The sequence below is a fragment of the Branchiostoma lanceolatum genome, chromosome 4 (genome assembly GCF_035083965.1).
Source record: "Branchiostoma lanceolatum isolate klBraLanc5 chromosome 4, klBraLanc5.hap2, whole genome shotgun sequence".
Classification (NCBI taxonomy): Eukaryota; Metazoa; Chordata; class Leptocardii; order Amphioxiformes; family Branchiostomatidae; genus Branchiostoma; species Branchiostoma lanceolatum.
The window spans coordinates 21,739,495-21,762,140 of NC_089725.1; the positions used below are offsets into that span (position 1 = coordinate 21,739,495).

Here is a 22,646-nt window from a genome sequence, read left to right on the forward strand (position 1 = left end):
CTCCTCCCCGACTATTTACGACATATCAATATCAATAACCCTGCAGGGTAAGTCGTCAGAAGTCGCTAATTGCATTTTGATACAGTGGAGGACCACTGTGCTTATTGTGATCCTTTTTCTATTTTCATTCCTGGGACAATGTTGCAGCACTGGATTGTGTGGATAGAACATTCATACGGTCATAAGTAAAAGCACGCAGAAATAAAGCGAAGCACGTGCTGAGAACCAGACATCTTAGGAGTTGGGCGCGTAGACATGAGTCAAGACAGTTTTGTTGCACTTTGCGACATATAATTTGATCGAAATGGACTAATAAATGGAGTCATTAGTTCTGTATCGCCGGGCACAAACAATGGCTGGGCGAATGTCTGCCATGCTAGAAGTTTCCTGCTGAAATATTTCTGTTGGACTGTTCTCTCAGTACATGTATATATGACAAAAATTGAAGAATTCCATGCCGTTATCTTTACTGCCAGTGATAGATATTTGATGGTACACTCTAAGAAATATGACTGTCAAGGGGTGTAAAGTTGATTGATAATTGAAAATGTGATGTACAATCACCGCGTGCAACCGCAACTGTATCACGGCTGGCATCTCCTAGTCTGCTCTCGAAATATCTCCGCCGAGCAGAAAACGAACAGTTTTTGTGTACCATCTTTCTGAAAAGATTTTCTTTACCAGAGGCCGTGGACGGTCGATGCGAAGCATGTCGGCCCAGGAGCGACTGTTTGCCGAGCCGCTAGAGTTGGTGGGATCTGTACGGGCCCGCCGCGCTGGGACGTGCGCGCACAAAGACGGGGGGCCGCGAGCTCCCGTTCCGATCGATCGCTGATGCTGAAAGGAATCAAATGGAGGGAAACCGGGGCAAGAAAAGAGTTCGTGAAGAGAATAAATTCCCTACAACAGGTCACCGGGCTGAGATGTTCGGTGTCAGAAGTGATGATACGGGTTACGTCTGAAGAAAGAATTGTCATGACTCGAGAAGCGGATACATGGAGCTCACTTTCCTCATGACGCCATTAAAACAAGAGCTACAAATATCAGTAGTGAAACTGAAATACACTCTACTAGTTTTCGACATTGAATACCTTCCTAAGATTTGTCCTATTTCAACTAGATAAACGTCTTTCAGAACCGAAAGCACAGAAATGTGAAAAATAACGAAAATACACACGAGGATCACAACGACGATAGAGATACTTTTGGAAAGACTAGACTATGAAGATACTGACAAATGTGCAGACATATTTCAACATCTTACCTACAAAGGATGGTACCTAATTGCTGATTCGTCATTATTAGATGGTAAAGATTACTGTTTGATATTGATTATTTTGTCTATGGGTTTCCTATCTTTTGAGTTCTTTTATGTATCTTTGTATATAAATTGCAAATCATCAGTATTATTACATTTCTGAAAAATGAATGTAAAATGATGTGAAAAAGATACAAGTATGCAGGAAAAAAGTCATAAAACTGAGTTGAGAAGGGATGTAGTAATGAAGATTTGTTGCCTATCCCCTGGGCGGGAAGACTCCGATAATGACGTACTATTTCACTTTATTGCTACCACTCCCTTATGGAGACGAAATTGGTTGCTCGCGTGATGTCTCTTCTGACCAACTGTAAAACCATCGTTACATTAACATACTAGTCTCATATTGTATTAGCAGTAAACTTTTACTGTTCCGACGAGCAGCATTATACTTCCAAAGATAACGTCTATGGTACCGGTTAGCTGACGGGAAAACATAAATCGTCCAAACGCAAGAGTAACATCTCACGGCGAAGCTTGTCAGCGCGAGGGATTCCGCACTAAGAGTTTCTTTCAGCATCTCGACAGCCTAGTGTTTCAACCCTTTGAATTTAGGCTCATTGTTATCTACCCCGTTGGCCGAAGCAAGAAAGGGCTCAGTCTGACATGAATGGCTTCAATAAGACGGGAACAATGGAGTCAAAATGCACTGCATATCAACACAGAACACACAAATATGACGTCACTGGAATATGCGGTTATCGCGGAATCGCACGTCGGGAACTTTGTTCGTTCCCGCGAGCTGTCAGTCAGTTGTAGGCGGCGAGGGCCGTGTGCTGCATGGCAGGCGGCGGGCGATAAGAACCCACACAGTAGGCGCGATAGGAATCTCCGATTGCCAAAATGTTTTCCAAAACAACTAATTACATTCCAATTAGTGGAAAATAATTCACATTATGCCCGGGAGAGTTTGCCGGCGATAAGCGGACCCAATTTGTCCACTTGAAAAATTATCAACGGCCTCTCGTTAAAAGAAAAAAAATACTACTTCACTCTTTAGGCTCGGAGTAGCTGTGAGGACGCCCATCTTCCCTGCTGCTAGGTGGGGGTTCAATTTATGCTACACATCGGGCAGCGGGACAAAAAGCCTCCATCACCGATTCAAGGGTGGTTTTCCACTGCCGTGCCCCGAACAAACCCTTTTTGAAGACACACTGCCAATCTTCTTTTGATGAGCTTCTGTGCAGTTAGTAAAAACCGCCCTGACACCCTTGGCCTCTAGACTATCCCCGGAATTCGGTTTTTCCTGGGTCGGCCCCTGAATGTTGGCTGTGTGCAGGGAAGCCATATCTGTGCATGTAAGCCGACTTGATCCTCCAATCGTCAGCAGTAGTTCTATGGTGTATCTTAATTGCATTAGCAACTGTGCTACAAGAGGATAAGTAAGAAGTATCATCGAAATCCCCCAAACATCGAGGTATCTCTGTAATTGGACCTTAAATAGATGAAGTGAAGAGCGCTTCCTCCTGGAAAAAACTGACAGAAGGTTGGGCCCCATTGAGAAGGCCCCCTTTATGTTATTTTGCTGTGTGAAAAGTGCAAACAGGCCAGGTCTATTCTCATGGAAATTATGACGAGGGGGGATTTGTGGAAACTTGTGCTCGGTTTCCATTCTTGCCTCTCCGCGGTTGAAAGGTGGTCATCTGAATAACAGTTGGTCCCCTTGCCTACCCTAGAAACTTGAAACACAAATCTATTTTCTACACTGGAAAAACTTACACAACAAAATTGACATGTTGAGTAACTAAATAAAAGAAGATGCGTGATGTTCCGCTACAGTCACGTAGTGTTGGACATTCCTGGCTCTTCCCAAGAGAAGACACGTCTACAACATACACAATGGTAAACAGGACATTTTCGATGGCCTGGAAGTTTTAGTAACTTCTGTTCTCCCGCAAATGCCCACCAGATTTTGTGTGTGTGATAATTTCCAAGAAACGACCGAACGGTTGATGACAATGACGCAAGCTGATATCTGCACGTTGCCATTCTGTAAGCCAATTACTGAATGTACTTTTGCAGCTCCTCTCTGAGCTGGCCCCTAAAATTGCGGAGTGATACAATGTTTTGTTGGCTGTCAGAGAATTGTAAAGGCGCGAGCGGTGATTGGTCCGGGGGTGCGGTGCGTGAGGAGCTTAGCCACAATGCTATTATGTTGGCACAGTGCAGTCCAAGCCTAAGCGTGTGAAGGTGATCAATCACAATCATTTTCGCATTTACAAGACGTAAAGCTCGTCTTTTACAAGGTTAAGCCTTGTTTTAGCTTTGGCTTAGGCTTTCAATTATCCATTCAACTGTGTTGTGGTGTCCAGGACAGCGATGTGTAGTTGTGTCGCCGTCCGTTGCCGTCCAAGTCCCGGTGACTTACCGAGTATTTCTTCTATTATGTCCCTGTACAGGAGTCGCTGCCGGCCGAGGAAAGTCCACTTGCCGCTGACAGGACCACGAACCGTTCATTCACGCCTAGCAGGTGGGTGCCTTGTTCCTGTCTTTCCCTGATTGATGGTTTTTAGGTGAACCTGCCGAAAACGATGAAAACTCGGCAAAACAGGCCGAAATTGCGCGTTCTGGGTCGAGAACCACCGGACATCTTTTCCCAACTTACACTGTGGTTACATTCCTATATAGGACACAGGCAGAAAACTCTAAATATCCTTCAATGTCGCTAATATCGATGGTTGGCGTGACCAACCTGCCATATTGGACCCATACTGGTCATCTCTGTCCACTGTTGTTTATCCAACTGCAGAATAGTTGACCTGAAACACGAAGGCAAACGTGGGGCCATGTCGGCAGAATCGACTCTGATTGTACATGTATGTCGTTTTGCCACACTAGTGCCCGAGATCCGCACTCCCTCACGGACAGCGCGACTACATCATTGTACTGACTTCTCATGACAACATCCACCATGTTTGTGAGAAGCGGGGATCGGCCCATTATACACGGGACACAATAACGAGAGAAATAATATTTGAAGTTCTCATGGTTGAGAGAAAGTGGTTCACGCGAGAAGACAAGGTCGAAAATTGTGCCCGGTCCACTCGTGCCGAAGCCTCGCAGAAACACCCAGGAAATCGGCTGTGTAGTGTTCGCAAATTGAGTAGGCGTGGAAAAATAACGATAGTTCACACCTTCTAGCATTCATGTTAATGAACACGATAAATTTACAAGAACGTGATAATTGCCCGAAATCTGTTCTGTTGTTGGTGGTGTATTTGCAGGCACTTATTTTGCCATTGTTTGACAATTGGTCCTGGGAGTGAAAAGATGGCACGGACTTGTACAGAATGTAGGGGAAGTACAGCTTGCTCACAGAACGCACAACTTGAACCGGTAGCTGTTTCAAATTTGCGAGGATTTGTGAGTTAATCTAGAAAGCAAACCTCGGCTAGAGGATGTTAATTGAGTCCCGCCAAATGCTACTGCCAGCTGACGGTTTTCGCGCATTTCCATAATCTGGAGTTTTTCGCCCCTCGGCACGCCTCTATCCACTATCCGACCTAAAAACTCGATGTATTGTCCCCGGCCAGAAGGTTTCATAACTCAGAAATTCTACCAAAACTGGAATCGTATTTGTAGTCATGAAAACGCGTAAATATTGGCGACCACGGCACGCCAGGAGCCGGCCTGGAGAAACATTTTTAACATGTTATGCGTTATCGTTTTATATTTTCCTTTCCATTTACTTCAAATGCTCTGAATGCAACTTTCTATGTAACGATTTGTGTATTGAGAAATGTCTGAGTAAAATAGCTGGTTGTGATAACAAACAATATGCTAGTTCTACAAGTATTAGAATCTTTCACTGTCCAAAGATCCACGTAACCTAAATGAGCGTAGCTTCCCTGTAACAAAAGTACTATCTAAAAGATTGGAGTGCATTTTACTTTCACTGTGCAAAACATAACAATGAAAGAGACAGAAACAGAAAACAGTCTAGATCATTGCATGATATCCTAAACAATCTGTTTAGTTCGGTAGCGAATGGCGGGAACATTATGACAACGACATACTGGTACAAATTGGGTTTGAATAAATAGCAAAGTGAGGAACCTCGCGGGAGACCAAACCTACACTTCCTGGTCAGAAGAGCCCTTATTTTGTTTTACCTTACTGTAAAAACAGTTCCCTGCGGCCAGAACTATCCCCTGCACTCGCTATAGCGTGACTCTCACTGTCAGCACATGGGACCCGCGATTACCAACCAATTCATGGGTAATAGAAAATTAAATACACAGTCTGTTTATGTGCGCTGCGCGATTTGGCAATGTCATTACTAGTGTCTGGTGTGCTCCTATTCCCCACAGTGCTGCCACGATAATGTATAAAGTTCAATACGTGCTGTGTGCTGTACCATGCAGACAGTTCAAAATATTATTTCCATCTTAAGACAGTACAGCTAGGAGAAGAAATTGTTTGTTTCAGAACCGCTTCAACTTGCTATGGTGAAATGCCGGCCCACATAACGAATTTAAGTCCGACGTGGTAATACATAACATAAAATGAAAACACTGCAATTACATCATTTCTTATTTGTGAATTGACAGATATTTTCCACGGGACTTGTTCGTTGTACAGATCAACCGTTTTCTCTACACAGACTGATGATATAAGCACACGCATGAATTCATTGAGAAATTTACAGTATCGCACCAAAAATACACTCAGTTTGTGATTCTATTGATTCAGTACTCAGGATAACGTAATAGCAGAATAGTTGGCACTATGACGCTTTGCATGTGGACAATTTAAAAGATATAAACGAAATGCTGCGAAATTGTAACAAACTAGACGAAATAACGTGTACACGTAAATTGAATCGCAATGGCGGCGCACCTCGCCACCGACTTCTGACGGACTTTCGCCATCTTTACATTGACGTTTGTAAGTGCTACGTAGTTATTTGCGAACGTGTGTAGTGGCCGCAATATTACACTAGTGTGTACATCAAGGGCACGCACTTAAACGAAGGAAGAATGACAGGGCTTTCCTGCTCTTGTGGCTGAAATTACACGCCGTGTGTGGTAACGTGTGTGTAGGAATGTTGGTACACAGTGTACTACACACAGTCGGCCTTCTGGCGAAAACATGTCTCCTCTCCCGAAGACGAACGGTTTCGCGCTCGTAGTTCAAGGTAAATGTGCCAGCAGCCCGACAGTGTATACGCAGCATATGTTACAAACTGCATCATATCAGAGATTGTAGTTCGTAATGATGGAAATACAGAAAAGGGGTTGTCTTCGCCACAACTTAGTCAAGCGATCCGAATGCGTTGCTTCTTTTTGAGCCGAATAGAAACATGAACAGGTTGAAATCATTTGGCAAAATTTAGAATTTTCATCAGCCGTATCAGAAGACTTCATATTCCAGTTGCACAGGGACAATCACGAAAATGCAGATAAACCGGGTACTTTGTTTGTGGCTCACAAAAGCCCGTCCTCGTTGTTGAGTCGGTGTGTATGGGGTGTCGGTGGTTCTAACCCGCGGGGTCACGCCGGCCCTGATCCCGCCGAACAAAACTCTGTTTCATGCATCCCGGTAATCATGTTATGCACGTACGAACGGGCTCTACTCAACTGAGAGTGGAAACATCCCACTTCTCTCATCACAGCTATGGACGTCTAAATCTACCCATTGTGTCAGGACCGTCAGCAGATATCAATGAGGACTAACTAACTTCAGTCAGTAATTCCCCGTCCAACGTCGTGCTGGACAGAAACGCTACCGCGGACTGGAGACGCGCACAGCGGCGGAGTGAGCAGGAGCGCCCACTGACGAAATCAACCCCGGACGGTTACTTCTGCTCAAATTGCCGTAATAATCAAATCGAAAGAAGGCTAACAACCCCTGTCAACGGAGACGACAGCGTGCAGTTCTTCGTTGTGTCTCACCGGCCGTGCAATCTGTGCTTTATGAGACAGTTACCGGGAACATCTGTTAAGTATTTAACAATTTGAGGTTGTCTCAAAGGCCGTTAGCAAGACATTTGTGACGAAAGGCAGTGACGTGCGTGTGTTGTTACGATTATGTTCGCGTGGTTTACCTTTTTAAACGAAAAAAACAGTAACGAAATCCGTTCAACCGCTCTGTTTGCGCGTAGTTGTCAGACGGTTCCTGTTGTGTTTATCCAAGGAGGTCTCAGTTCTACGTTTAGTTGTATCAGAGCTATACAGCATAAATGGACTTGTTAAAGCCATGACAGGCTGAATATGAGAATACTTTAAAGATATGAACAAAAAAATAATTATGTTAAAAGGATAATCATCGTGCGACACACATATCGCACATTGGCGGAGCAGAGAAAACAGGCGGGGAGCATTCACCCAAATAAAGAAAAGTTACTTCATCAGTGGAAATTGGGTTGAGGAAGTATCCAACCATATGTTCCAGTACAAAATAATGAGACTAACTAGAAGATATTGGCTGTTTGGGGGTTTCCGTCATGATTTTATCGTGACGTTTTAAACAAAGGCCCGCGAGAGTATTTTAGAATCCGTCTTCTGTTCATGGAAACTTTGAAACCTGATCAAGTCCCAAACCATCCAACTTCGCTTTGTAGGACATGCCAACGCGTTTTCACTGCGCAAGTCCGTGTGCACCTGGCCGGGGCTGCCTGACACCCACCCAGGAAATACTGGCCATTGTCAGTCCCATCCACCGTAACAAGGCTTGACACGCCATTTCTCGTGTTTCCTAAGAACTTATCACTTACTTATCCCTTATTTCGTCGACTAACTCGGGGTAATGAAAAGCAGAAGAATTCTATTCCCCACTGCTGATAAACAACCTTGATTGCACCCATTCGGCCGACTCTAATTGAACCTTCCGAGACCTTCTAACAGCGACTATCAGAACTTTCTTCCGCCATCTTTCCCGCAGAAAGGTCCTTAGCTTTTATAACAGGAGTTTGACATTGACTGCAATAACCGTAATTAATATCGTAAACAGGGAATGTTTGATGCACTGAAATACAGCGTTTTGATGTTGACAAATGCGAAGCTACATTCTGCATGGTGCAACCCACACTAAATAGTCTTCTTAACGCCCGTCCCAGTCGCGCCCCCAATATGTGTTAATTATCCCCATTGACCCCCAATACGACTAGTTTGAATTCTCCTCCTGATAACAAGTGCCCCCCGACGCGTTCATTTTCTAGCGGACATTTTTAACATTCTTGCCTCAAGTACCTCCATCTATATTTTGGTTAACGCTTGTTTTTGTGTATTCATTGCCAAATTGCGGTTCTTGACGGCTGTATCTTTACCTTTACTGGTTATACCAACTTTTCATGTTCAAGATTTTCTCTAACTTTTGTCGGTGTCGCCACGACGAAAAATGATGATCAAAAAACAAATATGATGATTGCATGATATGCTGTATGATCATTTTCCATTGTACTTCACTGATCAAAATGATAACACTGATTGGCGCACTAGTAAAGTGTTTATTTGAATTACTATCATTACTGTTTTGAAATGGAGAGAAGTGGTTATTTCTACAGACCGCACATCTTAAGGAATATTGTCAGAGAAGAGCCTTTTATTCAGGTCGAGTCTCTGTTGCGGGCGACATGCGTATGTACCCCAGCGCCATCAATAGACTACATATGACAGGATATATTAACCAAAGTCAATAGTTTCCTGACAGTTTGGGTAGACTTTAACCTTCAATTTCTATGAGTTATGGGGATTAGCAAATTGCCGTTCAGGTACATCTATTGTGCGTGAGTGACGGAAATTTTATTTCACCCCGTGCTCGTTAGAAAGCCGTCTCTTGTATGGCTGTGTTGAGTGGCATATCAGTGTGTTGGAGGATGATAATTCTCCAAATTGCATTAGCGGTCTCGCAAATTCACGGCGCTCGCCGGCGCACTTCAATCTCCCGGCTATCAGACGCACACAGCCCAGGATTGGCGCCGTTATCGGGCGCGCGATCGCGGATGTTTCCAGTGCGATAGGTTTGTGTTGCGCGGCAGTACCGACCGCACAATGCGGGCAAATTATCTGCGATTACACGGCTGGCATGGGGTACGTCCGGGGGCCCGGCGCTGAGTGCTCACACGAGAAATGGACTGGACGGAAATATTCAGTATGTTCTAATCAATTTCCAATTCGGGAAAAACGATGGGGTTATTATATCGTAACAGTGGCGCGCGACCGCTCGGTGTTGGAGCGGCCGATAGCGGGATGTGCCTCAAAATGGATTGTGACGGGCGCGCAGCGATAGCGCCCGGCTCGATACGCCCACTCCATCGTAGCAAAAACGACGTTACGATTTATACTAACGTATACCTTTAAAATCGTGCATTTATCAAATGCTAGGGAAGTTTGGCAAAGGTAACGCCGTCTCAAAATCGTTGTCAGACTCAGAGGCAAAACTTTTATCGCCGCTGTGTTGTCTTGCTGTTGGAGGTGTTGACTTCCTCCCTTCAAAGTTATATGCATAATTCTATAATCGTCAGAGGATTGAATTTCCGCGTAAACACACAAACGTAGGGAACTGACAAGTGATTGGGCTACACTCGAGCGTGCTTCTCCCGTGTTGGAGACTGACAATGGTGGGACGGTCGCGCAGCCAGACTGGCAGAAAGGTGCGGCTGTGGGCTGGAAATATCCGTCACAGTTCAGCCAGAATGCCTTTACAGGGATGACCGATTCAAGGAGAATCAAATGTCATATAGAACACAAAAATTTATAACAAAAATGAACAGCGTTTTCAGACCAGCGAACTAGACAGTCTCAGAATTTGAAAATGACAACTTTGTTTTCACATGTCCACATGTCGTTTCAAATGTATACAAATTCGCGCTAGTACAAAGCCAATAAAGCTTAATATGATCCTCCAGACCTTTACTGTAGTTTACACACTTTTGTGCCGAATGGAAAGATACCCAAACCTGTTTTTTCTGGAAGATCTTTTATTGACCAAAAGTTGGTGACGACGTTTCTGATCCACGTTTTTGGCAACCGCACAAAGGCGACAGTTTGAAGCTGTCGGAGGTCATCTATTTTGGGTAAATCTCATAAAAATGCATTTCTCAACTCTTCGAATTTGTCGTCAAGGTTCTCCTCCTCAGGAGCTAGAGACACGTGTTGTGCCAAGGGGTCAAGACAACACACAGACACTTCAGACAATCGCTGAAACATCAGCGCTACTGTTGGTACATAGTGCAAGTAATGTACGTGTCATTGTCAAGCGCTTTCAACGTTTGAAATTAGTATAATTGTACATGTTGCCTGCACAACTAATTTCTATACAAAGTACAGATATTTTCTCTAGCCGCTTCCTGCGGCCTTCAACTTAACGTAACGAATGAATCACATTCTCGGAAGCTAGGGTCTCCTTTTCGCTCCTTCAATATGATCAAAATCTAAGGTGGTCGTACTAGTATATGAGATGACCATGGGTTGGCGCTCCGGATGCACCCCGGTGTAGATCACCTGATTAACTACCAAGGAAAATCAGCTCTGATGGCTACTTCTGTTGTCAGCAGGCTCTGAGAGCGGCGGGGAGGTTTTTCTGATAGCTGACATATTTCTGACAGTGGGCGACGTCCGCTCGGATAAAAAGTAAACGTTGGGGATTTGAAAACCTGTCGAACTATACGTTGAAAACTATTCGTCAGCACAGCTACAATTACAGAGACAATTATTTTCACAACTTGATTTCCGAATCATTAGAATCATCGGATCACAAATGACCCTGACTAGTCTTGGACAGGTACACGGTCTGTGGGGAGGTCATTCACATTGAACAAACCTGACCGGTGTCGACCTTCGTGTTCATTATCCTTTGAACGGCAACTTATTCGTTCACAGTTAGGAGAGAGCGTCGTTGCGACAAGTAATTGGGTGGAAAACAGGATCACAAGTTAGCAGAAAGAAAAGAAGTTTTTCCGGTGTTCCTGATACCCACATGCCACATACTGTTCCCGCAGGCCTGATATATGGCTGGTATTAGTTGTGATATCCTTAAAAATGTCACCCAAACGATCGTCTGTCCATATTGGCACTCGTAGCAATGATGGTTGCGTAGTAATACGGTGGTCTGGTTCACAAAGCCTGACCAGTTCGGACAATCGTCCTTGCCGAAAGTACAGCTCATTTTCGTTGATGCTGAGTGTACGTAGACTAGACAAGGTGTGTGGACCGTTATAATACTCCTCTTGACTCTATGATAGGATGAGACGCTCGGCATAAGGACGGTTCGGTATGTGTGCCTGCGCTAACGTGTGCATTGTCTGTTCTGTCTAATCTGATTTGCAAGTCAGGTCGACAGGGCCACATAACGTTTCGTATGTCCGAACAATTCAAAGCCACAATTTGCCATTGTACACACGAGTGTCTCGGCTGAAACCTTGTGCCCGGAGTGAGGGCCGTTCCTTTATGGGGCCCCTGCACGTCGCAGCTAATGCGGGGCGACAGTTTGGTGGCCCTTTCAGTCCGCCCGGCCCCCTGACGGGTCCACGGTTGGCCCTTGCCCTCCAGTCTCCCCGGGAGTTTTTGTCTGGCATCTTGGCTGGAATTCTCTCGGTCTGTCCAAGGTGTGAACGTGCAATTAATTAGGCGACCAATCAAGGGGAATAATTAGGCGACAAGATGGGCAGAACATAACAGGGAACAATGGGTACTGATTACCCTGAGGGGTGGTTATTCCATGGAGTGGTCCGCGCATTGTCCCCGCACTTCCGAGAGCCAGTTGTTCGTCTGAGGGGAAAACGAACGAAGGAGCGCCATGCATTTTCCTCGACTATTCATCGACACATCGGGTGCTCGCAGCTTTCAAACGAATTCTCCTCGGTCAAGTTCCCAATGTTTTACCACAACCTCGAAACAGTAGCGGCGACAAGAACACAATGCCGCCACACAACACGTATTACCCGCACTGTCTCCTTTGCCCTGTGCTTTTAACGTTGAGTGGCAGTAGCTTATAACCCCAGCAAAGGTGGTGATTGTGTGCGCAGTCGGGTCCTGGCGGTCGGCCGGTCCTCATGTGTCACAACTGTTTATAAATCAGACACACGTTGCGTTAAGCAGACCCCTTGACATACAAACAGCCGACAAAATCCACCTCAGTGGACAGCACGTGAAGGGGTGAGACTGTGAGAGAAGCGTCGAAAGGATAACGCTTTCACGTCCTCCTGGACGGAAAAATAAGTTGCAAACCAACCGTCCTGGTGTGTAACTACATGACTTCACGCACACATATCGACCACATTGAATTATGTTGTAGAGCGCTCCAGAAGAAAACATGAGTTCACATCGGTCATTTGGGGATCATTAATTATCTCCCAAAGTTGTGCTAATTAGTGTCAAAGCCCCACATTTCTCCGCCCTATAGTTTAGTGAGCTTAATGCTATTTAACACACTAATGCAGTTGTACTGAGGGGACCTGTGTGTGGTGCGGGCTGGCAGGCATAGCGCGCCCGGCGGCACAGCTTCCGCACCGGATCACTACGTCCGTGTGTCCTTAAAATTTCAACTGTCATGTTTCATTGACGTGAGTAGCTGACCACGGAACGAGTGGACACTGTGTCACAATACTCTCTTGATGAGTCACTCCTAGAGAGTGGACTGTAAACAGTTGTTTCCTGCAGTGCATTGTTTTCGTATTATTCATACACAATTTCGTCATTTTCCAATTCAATACAGAAACAAACATGGCGATTCATGCCAGGCGTTGCCAAAACTTTCCGCCATCACTCACTCAATACATCAAGCGATGGTTATCTTTATTTGACAAACTCTGTATACAAACCCAATCAAAGCTTGTCTGATGAACAAAGATCGTGTTAGATTGGAAAAAGAACATTGTTTTAGCGCGACCGCCTCTGATTGGCCACAGGGGCCTCACCTGCGCAGGCGCAAAGGTACAAAACAAAGTGGGCATTTCCCTGCTCAGCATTCCGGGTCAGAGAGCTCCACTGGTCAGGCGCACACCTACAACACCTCGTGTTTTCCACTTGTAGATCATCGACAGTTGGAATCAAGATGGCGTACATGAAGTCACCGTACGGTATGAACGGACTGAGTCTGTCCAACCCGGGCATCGACCTGATGACACACCACCACCACCCGGGGGTCAGCCAGTACTACAACCCGACCAGCGCTTACACAGGTGAGCCGTCTTACTACAGTATGTACTATAGATCTTACTTTAAGCTCTTTCGGCGTGGTAAGTGCCCTGGACACTTCCTGACACTTACTTATACTGACAGTGAACAACTGCCATGTGTCGATGTAAGTTAGTCCTTGTGTACAAAAATGAGAAAGTTTCCTTTCGTGTGATATAGACGATAGCTCCCGGTGTATTAGTGTCCGGGCATCTTGAGTGTTGATCCATTAGATCTGAGAGTCAGGATGCTAGATAGTCGTTATAACCTCAAAATTCAACACTTTTTTCATCATTTTATACATAGAAGATTTCACCACAATTTACCATGTTATAATCTTTTAACAAACTGTAAGCTGCATGTATCAGATAAACCCGTATTTGTTGATCAACCTGTAATGCCAACTATGAGGTGCACGGTATTCGTCTCACCTGGGCGCGTGGTCCGTACCTAAGACACGGTAGATTTTCACGTTTCGTTCTTTAAAAAAATGCATGTAACGTCAAGTAACCAAAAGTCGATGATTAAGCGTAGATATTGTGATAACATTCCCACGACCGATCTGTTCTGGGCACATTTTGTTTGAAGAGCGGAGACAAGACTGCAGTGGTGTTCACCGCCCACGGTTTCGCATCATTAGGATCTGTGGTTCGGCAAAAAAAAAACTAAATCTAAACACTATAAAAATCAAAGCGTACAGAATATGAGCCTACACTCAGAAGACCCGTTAAACTGTGTATTTGTTTAAAACCGGAACTAAACAACAACCAGTTGATTATAGTAGATGCATGTAGGAAGGTGATTCGGTGTTTTCCACAAGTGCACTATTTCCCGCCCGAGTTAATTTTAACATTACCCCAATTGTAGTCCACGTTTATTGGTAGTATGGGAATGGGGGAGTTGGGTATTATGTAGCTGTATTACAAATCAAAACTTTTCAGTTACTTACTTGTTGCATCTGATTTGGAATAGAAATCCAAACATTTGTAGAGAAACAAAAACGTCAATCTTCTAAAACTACATTGTCCCCTTCTCAAGTTTATTTTAGAATCTTCGGAATGGATAACACAAATACGCTTGACGTACTGTTCACTTTGCTAACAAAAGGGACACGCGTTTCTTTGATCTACAGCAACAAGACTTGAAAGCGTTTTGTTTTGTTCACTGAGTGGTCGAAATTGTAGTAAAAACATACAGAAAATAGTGGAGTAATTCCAGCACTCAAGCTTTGTTATGATTCTGATCGAACAAGCGCTGTTTGCTGTAGGTAAAATACATTTTTCATGATGCGTAGTTTGCTCAGTCCCGTTGTGCACATCATAGCGTTTCAGTCCCATTTATGTTCTACAACTTGTTACTGATGGGGAAATAATCCGCAATGACAAACACTAATGAAAATATTAGCACTTCGCGTGTGTCCGCTGATAGTTTTAGGAGGCTTTCTTCACCTTCCCCCTCCCATCTGCTCAGTTGTTTTTGTTTTCTGGACAGTAGGACAAAATTAGTCCTAATTATCCTCAGTGTGAAGGAAATGTGACTAGAATGGGGAGTGGGAAACAATGCTATGATTAACTTGACTTCATTCAAAGTGCTAATTTTGTTGGGAAGTTCCCTCGAACGGGAAGGCATACTGCGTTTCCCGATGTAGAGTAGACTGTAGCATTCGTGTATGCAGCTACCGCTAATATTTAGTGAATGTTTAAACCACTTCTAATTTCCGATGTTCTCATTTTGTTAAAGTGGAGCCACACACAGCCATGTTTATGTGGTTTTTGCTGTATAGGCATGTTCCTGTTCGTTTTTGTAATACTTCTACAGTCTAATTAAAAGTTCGCCTCCCGGTGTGGCAGATGTCAATCAAACCGTCCATGTACTGTCTGTAGACTGTAGTGTGTTGTAATGTGAATACCCAGGGCTCATTTGGTATTCAGTGTTGTGTGAAGTCGTCAATGCGCGCCCACGGTGAACTTGATTAGTGATTTCACGCCGTTTTCATTGCCCCCGCAGGTGCAATGAATGGCCCCAATCAAAAGCCACTCGGCTGCGATAATTGCATGCTTATTCTCTACAGGTAATAGAAAGGGGAAAGAAAAGAAAATGTGCAGATATTTTCTGTACAATGCTTATTGAATATAACGAAATTTCTGTTCGCCATTGGAAACCACTACCAAACTTTTCACCGTGTTCAGCATTTGTTTGCAAAGTTTACTGTATTTGACAATGCAGTAAATGTATCAACATCGTAATCTGTTTTTAGCTGCTTATTTTATACTCCAAACCTGGTTCACTACCTGGGAAGCGAGTGTCTTCCTCTGTCTTTAGGAAGCTTGTCATGTCTCTCATGACGTAACGTTATCTAGTCAAAGGTATAGGCAGTAAAAACGTATGAGCAGACTTTGTATAGAATTTGAAATTAGAATCCCGCACAGAGAGGACTATTGAATTTCACGTAACGTACTTCAGTTTGCCTACTTGGGACCGTTGTAATCCTGTAAGGTCTTCCCCATACTGACCGTGCGCTTGTGCCCACAGTGACGGGACAGTGTCCGCCGCCTCCCAGGAAACAGCGCCGGGAGCGCACGACGTTCACACGGGCCCAGCTGGACGTGCTGGAGGCGCTGTTCGCCAAGACACGGTATCCCGACATCTTCATGCGGGAAGAAGTGGCACTTAAGATCAACCTCCCGGAGTCTAGAGTACAGGTAAGAATCTATCCATATTCATGTGTCTGGACTGTCTCTGATTCCTCGGAATAACATCACAGAACGTGAATTCCATCGTGCTCAGTCCGTTCCAGTAACGGTAAATTATGTATAATACCATATACACGTATTAAATCATCTATCTCATTAGAATAACATTTTGTAGAATGTAATCAGACAAAGTGTTATATAGGTCACTATTGTCAAGTCGGTCTTAACCAGATAAACATATCGGTACAGATGCCGGTTTGGCACATTTGATTTAATGCGTGTTACTGTAAAGGACGGCTGACTAGTACCACGAGGGGTAGTTAGGGTTGGGGGCAGCTGAGATGGCAGAGTCAATTTCATTTCTGCAGTCGTCGGGCAACCCCTTTTCTGTAAATCATTTTTTCCTAATTTTTCCAATCTTTTCGATATTGAACAGATTTTCTATTTCTGCATACGTCTCCGACCCCTCGTCAACCCGTCCCAAGTCGTGTTTACCATCTTTCAATCAAATCATTGCCTATAAAGAACATCCTTCCGCCATGTAATTTTCCCATCGAAAGATTAAATCTCTATTTGACGCCGTAATATGGAGATTGGTGTTAGGAGAGTGACATAATTTACCATAGGGGTGCCACAGGCACACCGACGTCATTTGCATCCTTATCAGAAAGCGTGTGTTATTTACGAGGAGTTAATGTACCAATATTGGTGTAATCAATTTATCTGCATACCTTCATTTGGTGTCCACCGGACGATAAAAGGCTTACATTGATAACGTTCGCAGATTACAACAGACATGTGTCTTAATGTCCAGTTCGCTACAGCCGGTAACAAGTGTCCGGATGTGACCGACGCGAACGCGTACGCACAGTGTAACGTTACTGGAACCGTTTTCCGTGAAATCTGTGCAACTTGAAACAGACTCAGTCAGTGCAATTGTCTCGGAAGTTAGGTTAATCTAAAGTTCTGGGAAGCCGCGGGGCAGCGGAAGTTTTCCCGTCCACCAGGTAACCACAACCACCCGTGGATACACACCTGCACACAACTCACCTGGGCACAGGTGTGCGCCACAGGTATGGGGCAGGACACATCCGAACTGGCTCAAGCTAACAAGCTAATTGCACCAACCAACCTTGGATTAGTTCAGAATGAAGGGTAGTGTGATCAGATAGTCTATAAATAATATTTTCAGATGAGTGGTTTAGTAGTTGAAGTATTCGATAGGCAGAATCCACTTTCATTGTCCAGACAAAATGTAACGATCCTTCATGGACTGAAAATGTACTCTTCTCTAAATACAATACCTAAATTGTCAGGCCATGCAGATTTCTGTTAAAATAGCAGGTGTTAATGGATATGATTCCAGCCTTGCCATTGCGTGTCCCCCACACAACTCTCCTATTCCATGTGTTCTTCCCACCCCACCACAATATTTCCTGACATTGAAACACGATCACCGAACACACAGGACGACTCCCTCCACCATGGTTTGTTCAACACTGACGCTGGTTGGTGTTGTAAGACGGGAGTTTCCCCCTCCCTTGTCGTGTAGCCGTGACATATCTGCACAAGTCTACTGTCCTGTGTTGGCGGTAAAGCCCTGATAACGTCTGAATCTGAGCTGCAGGTGTGCAGCTATTGTCTGAGAGGAAGGGTGGACAAATCAGCTTCTAAATTTCAAATTCCTTTTTTGCGCTGCATGACAGAATGTTTTGATGAAACTTATTCAGCTAAGAAAGATTTTCACACGGGCACAGTCAGGCTATGGTTTTAGTACGCTTTACCTCTTCGAGCAGTATCGTTCGTCTTACTCTGTTAGCTACCTTAACCTTAATCAGAACTAAGTGTAAGTCATCTTAAACTACATGTAATAACAGTTATGTATCAGTCCTTGTATGAATCGTGTAGAGATTTCGAAATATCGTCGGGTTTTAGGGATTCGATTCTCTATGATTATGTTCTGACAGGTTGTTCTGTCCTGTATTGATGTCACAAAACGCCGTGTGTGCTGATGGAAATATGGCGAGAAGGCGTGAAAATGGACAGAGAGAAAATCTGTTTTTGTGTAGAAATGTTTGCGGACGTGTTGTTCCGCACGGCGCTTCACAAAGCACCTGTTTCTGCCGTTCCGCTCTGACAAAATTCGTCACAAAAAATCGCGGTCGTGTTTCACACAATATACGGTGGGCAAACATTGACCAAGATAAGGATCGGGAATTTTCTTGAAAATCCAACACGTTGGTTTGCTCACACGACCAAGGCTCAGGGCACCCCGTGGGCACGCCACAATGGCAGTGTCCAGCTTATCGGGACAGTGTCAGACAAGTGGACTTTGTTGGTATTTACTGTCCACCAAATGAAAATAACATGCAAATTACTGGATATTGTTTGCAAATTACGATTATCACGTGTCGAGTATTACCCATACAAGGGTGGGAAAATGTGACTCGACACGGAGAACACCTGATCAGACCAAGGAGCTTATTAACCTCCTTGAACAGACGTAACACTTTATCTACTGTACGGGGAAAGGGATCGCTGTTTCTGGAACAAGGCGGCAATGACGTGTCGGATACTAGAATACCAAAAACATACTAAAATCTTGATCAGTGCAGAAGTGTCAAACGAACTTCATCATTGGGAATCTGACGTCGCTCATTGATAGAGATTAAATAAATCGTAGGGACAGAAACGATGACAAAGATAGATGATCATGCAAGTTTTCTCGTTCCGGTTTGCAGAACCGATTTCAACTCAATACAAGTACTAGTACACCTGCTTGACGTGCGTTAACCAATTTCCCCGCTAGGAGGCGTTAGAATACATTAGACATCGTAAGAACTTCAGGTAGACATGCTTCTTTGGTCGGGACGGCTTAGGCTGTAACGTTAGCTAACGTGAATGCACTTCAGTAATACATGTGTAAGATGCGGATGTAGCGGGGATGCAGATGATTCACGTCCCTGTCAGGCTTGTCAGAGCAGACGGAGTGAACCATCATGAAATCCGGTAACTCGATACCCGAGAGGAGGACAAAAGTGATTGCCAAACAAAGCCCGGTACTTAACACATTCTTATCCTGTTCTTGGAAATCTTCAGGTTTCTAAATGCACTTGTCGTTCTCCACGATCAGGAAAAGCCGACACTTGTGTTCTTGCAATATGACAAGATGACAAACAGGACAACTACTTGTTACAGCGCTCGGGTAAAAAACTTGACAATGCGGTTTGGCGGTATAGTTAAAACAGTTTTCCGGGTTAATGAAAAAAATGATAGTCTATGCTACTATGTTTCTATGATTTACATCGATATCTTATTAAATGCCATTTTGCTCCATGTGTCTGTGCAGGTGTGGTTCAAGAACAGAAGGGCCAAGTGCAGGCAGCAGGCGGGCCAGGCCAAACCTCGCCCCAAGAAGAAGTCCGCCTCTCCCCCGCCGACCAGTACCGAGGAGCAGGCCCCCACGTCCGAGTCGCCCAGCTGCAGCGACAGCTCCGTCAGCTCCACGCCCGTGCCGGTCGCCGTGTCCATCGGGAACAACAACGCCAGCCCCACCGCCGCTGTGTCTACCAGCTCCATCTGGTCGCCCGCGTCCGCACCCTCGGTCACCTCGGACCTCGGCTCCTGCACGTCCACGGTCACGTCCGCGCCTTCCTGCATGCAGCGCTCGTCCTACAACGCCTACAACCACGGCGGGTACACGACGCACGCTCAGACCTACTCCCCGGCACCCTACCCGCCGACCACGTACTCCACCTCCTACTTCGGCGGCATGGCGGACTGCTCGTCCTACCTGTCCCCCATGGCACCTACGCACCAGCTGCCGCCCGTCACCTCGCTCAACCAGATGAGTTCGGCTAACATGTCCGCGCACTCCATGTCTCACACCCCTCAACTGTCCCCCTCCTCCATGGGCCACGGGTCTCCCCTCAATATGAGCACGCAGCCCGACTGCGTCGACTACACCAAACACGACCAGACGTCCGCGTGGCACAAATTCCAGGTTCTGTGAAGCCGACTGGAGCCGCGGGAACATGGCAATCAGCAGGACTGCTACTGTAGTACCCGCGTCTCCTCCTTCAGCCGACAGACGTCCCCTAATCATGCTAGTGTGTAACAGAACAGCTCTCCATCCATGTACAGACTGTCTCTACCCGTTAACTAGGGCGTCTATCTGTGGAAGGAAGTTGACGTCGGCTCTTCCCTGAACCGAGATTTTGAACTGACTTCACCAGTATTTATTGTGAAGAAGATGGTACACTGAAAGGTTCTCTAATTTGAATTTTATTTATTTGTAGCGAACGAGTTTCAGATCAGTCAGTGAATGGTTAGGCTATGATAGGGGTTTCTACAATATCAAACAGGGTTTACACTTGACAGAAAGGTGCACTGTACGTGCAGCTAACTAAGTAGTATCGTTTGTGTGTTATTTTAAGAATAACGAAAACTCTGTTGATTGTAAGACCAAGGTATCGAACTGTAGAGTCTGCATCGCTTCTACCTATGAACTTGTACGTTGGTAGTTGCAATATTCTGTACATAACAGTTTCCCAACGTGCTTGAGTTTTATTCTGTAACCATGTGGAGAGCGGCCATGACAACAAACCCGTGCCCGTTATTACAGTTAGACGGTATCCTCAACCTTAAATGGTTCATCGCAAAAATACTTGTAGTTGCTATTACCGCACAGTGAATAGTATAGCATGATAAAGTTGACTACACCATGGTACTAAATGTTTTAGGATGAACGCGTGGATGAGATATTTTAATGGAGATTTAGAGGGTTCCGGAGCTTCTCGAAAGGTATCTGAAGCCTGTTGAAAGAATGTTCTCATAAAGTGTTCTAGCAGATGTAAATATGATGTATTTGTGTTCGTCGTTTATGTCAATACATAGTATACCGCCACCCTACGCCAGTGTTAAGAACGTTTGAAAGCACAACCGACGCGGGACGCCGAGACCCAGTGAAGAATAGTCAGTCTGCTGTAGTTAGTCGTAACGCGGGTGGCTAGACATACAGAGATATTGATGACGTTGTATTTGCCACATGTGTCCAGTCTAGGACAACATGCTCAAGTATGGAAGAGATGTAAACATGTATTAATCGTGCTGTTTCGATCGGCGTTGTGGGTTGACTGACTGACTGTGTAGTGAAGAGTTGTGACATTATGGTTGCCAGATACTGCACTGTAGCCGTCATGGAGCAAATGTGAAAACTGTATCCATATCATTTCCAACACCGACGCTGTAGTATCGGCTTTTCAACCATATGTGTATGTGAACACATTGCACGACGTCGTTTTCGTTGTAAAGTCGTTCTAGCTGGTTGTATTAAATCAATGGAAGAACACACTTTCAGTTTGACGTGTCTGTGTCCACATTTTGTTAAGGCTTTTTAAGAGTCGTATGGTGTATACAGACCGGGCGAGTCTTCTGAACAAGTGAAAATGTGTAATGAGTAAAGAAATTGGTTAGTACTAGCGTTCTTTAACTTTGCCTCAAAGTTTGTAACAGGTGTAACCCCTTGGTTGTAACCAGTACACTAGCAAGAGAATAGCAGATGAATTGTCTCACGGCAGGGTTGACAACTAACTAGATGTGGAGAGATAAAAATTACGGGGAACGACTTTCAACCGACCGTTCCTTCAAGCCCCGTGGAAAAATCACATGCCTTGACTAAAACACGGATCTTCACATATAGCTAATCCTGTTTACTTTTCACTTTCGCACAGAGCCTCACACGAGCGTGAAAAGTGTGATGATGAAAGAAAAGTCGGTATGCTGAGGACCTACCATGGATGGAATGTCGTTCAAAACGCGTGTTAGTAGAGGAAAGATAACAGATTGTATAAACTCTGGTCAGGAAAGACCACCCGATTAACTCTTTCTTAATCTGATACCCTTGCAAGCGATTTATATCAACCTCGTCATGTTTGACCAAGGAGGTTTAGTCATTTTTCGAACAACACACAACAGTGCAACATTGAAACCCACCTGTCTTGGACTGTTGTTATATATAACCTCCTTGGTTTGACCTGTTACACAGACAGTATGAGCCGTTTACAAAGAAGAAGAAGGAGCGGCGTTTGACCGGTGACAAATGTTTCAAACGGTAAACAAGCCACCCGTGGGTCTATCGTAGTCTGCAACAGACTCATTGGGTTGCTGGAAAAATAGTAGCCTGACTAATTTGTCAGAGCCAGAGAAGTTAGCCGGCCATTGTGCTACACCATGATAGGCACCCACTAACAACATTTCCAACCTGCGTGGTCGATTTCTACGTAGTCTATTTTTCCAGCAACCTAAGTAGTTTGGTGGAGACTTGGTCCATCGGTGGTTTTAATGTGTATGTTGGTAGTATCACAAGGACCCTTTTGCCGATTATAATCCGTGAAAGATTATTCCACCCCACATTCTTTCTCACAAGTGCGCCACATGTTTTACATGTACAGAACGTCGTCATTATCAATATCAGTGCCAATACGGTCTAATTTTCTCTCCCCCTAAGAATATACGTGA

The 22,646-nt window shown here is 44.8% G+C and overlaps 1 protein-coding gene across 5 annotated transcripts in view; it reads left to right on the forward strand.

The window, feature by feature from the left end:
* LOC136433338 (homeobox protein otx5-like) overlaps nucleotides 1-21,479 on the forward strand; it is a 34,803-nt gene extending 13,324 nt beyond the window's left edge. For 2 of the 5 annotated variants that reach the window (XM_066425443.1, XM_066425447.1), the window contains exons 2-5: nucleotides 3,718-3,788; nucleotides 13,291-13,457; nucleotides 15,967-16,136; nucleotides 19,477-21,479. In XM_066425443.1, coding sequence (XP_066281540.1) covers nucleotides 13,313-13,457; nucleotides 15,967-16,136; nucleotides 19,477-20,139 — 978 coding nt within the window. In that variant the 5' untranslated portion in view covers nucleotides 3,718-3,788; nucleotides 13,291-13,312 and the 3' untranslated portion in view covers nucleotides 20,140-21,479. Of the gene's footprint in view, nucleotides 1-3,410; nucleotides 3,509-3,545; nucleotides 3,565-3,717; nucleotides 3,789-13,202; nucleotides 13,458-15,966; nucleotides 16,137-19,476 lie in introns of those variants that run through there. The other 3 variants (XM_066425445.1, XM_066425446.1, XM_066425448.1) reach the window with 3 other exon arrangements.
* Nucleotides 21,480-22,646: the final 1,167 nt, after the last annotated feature.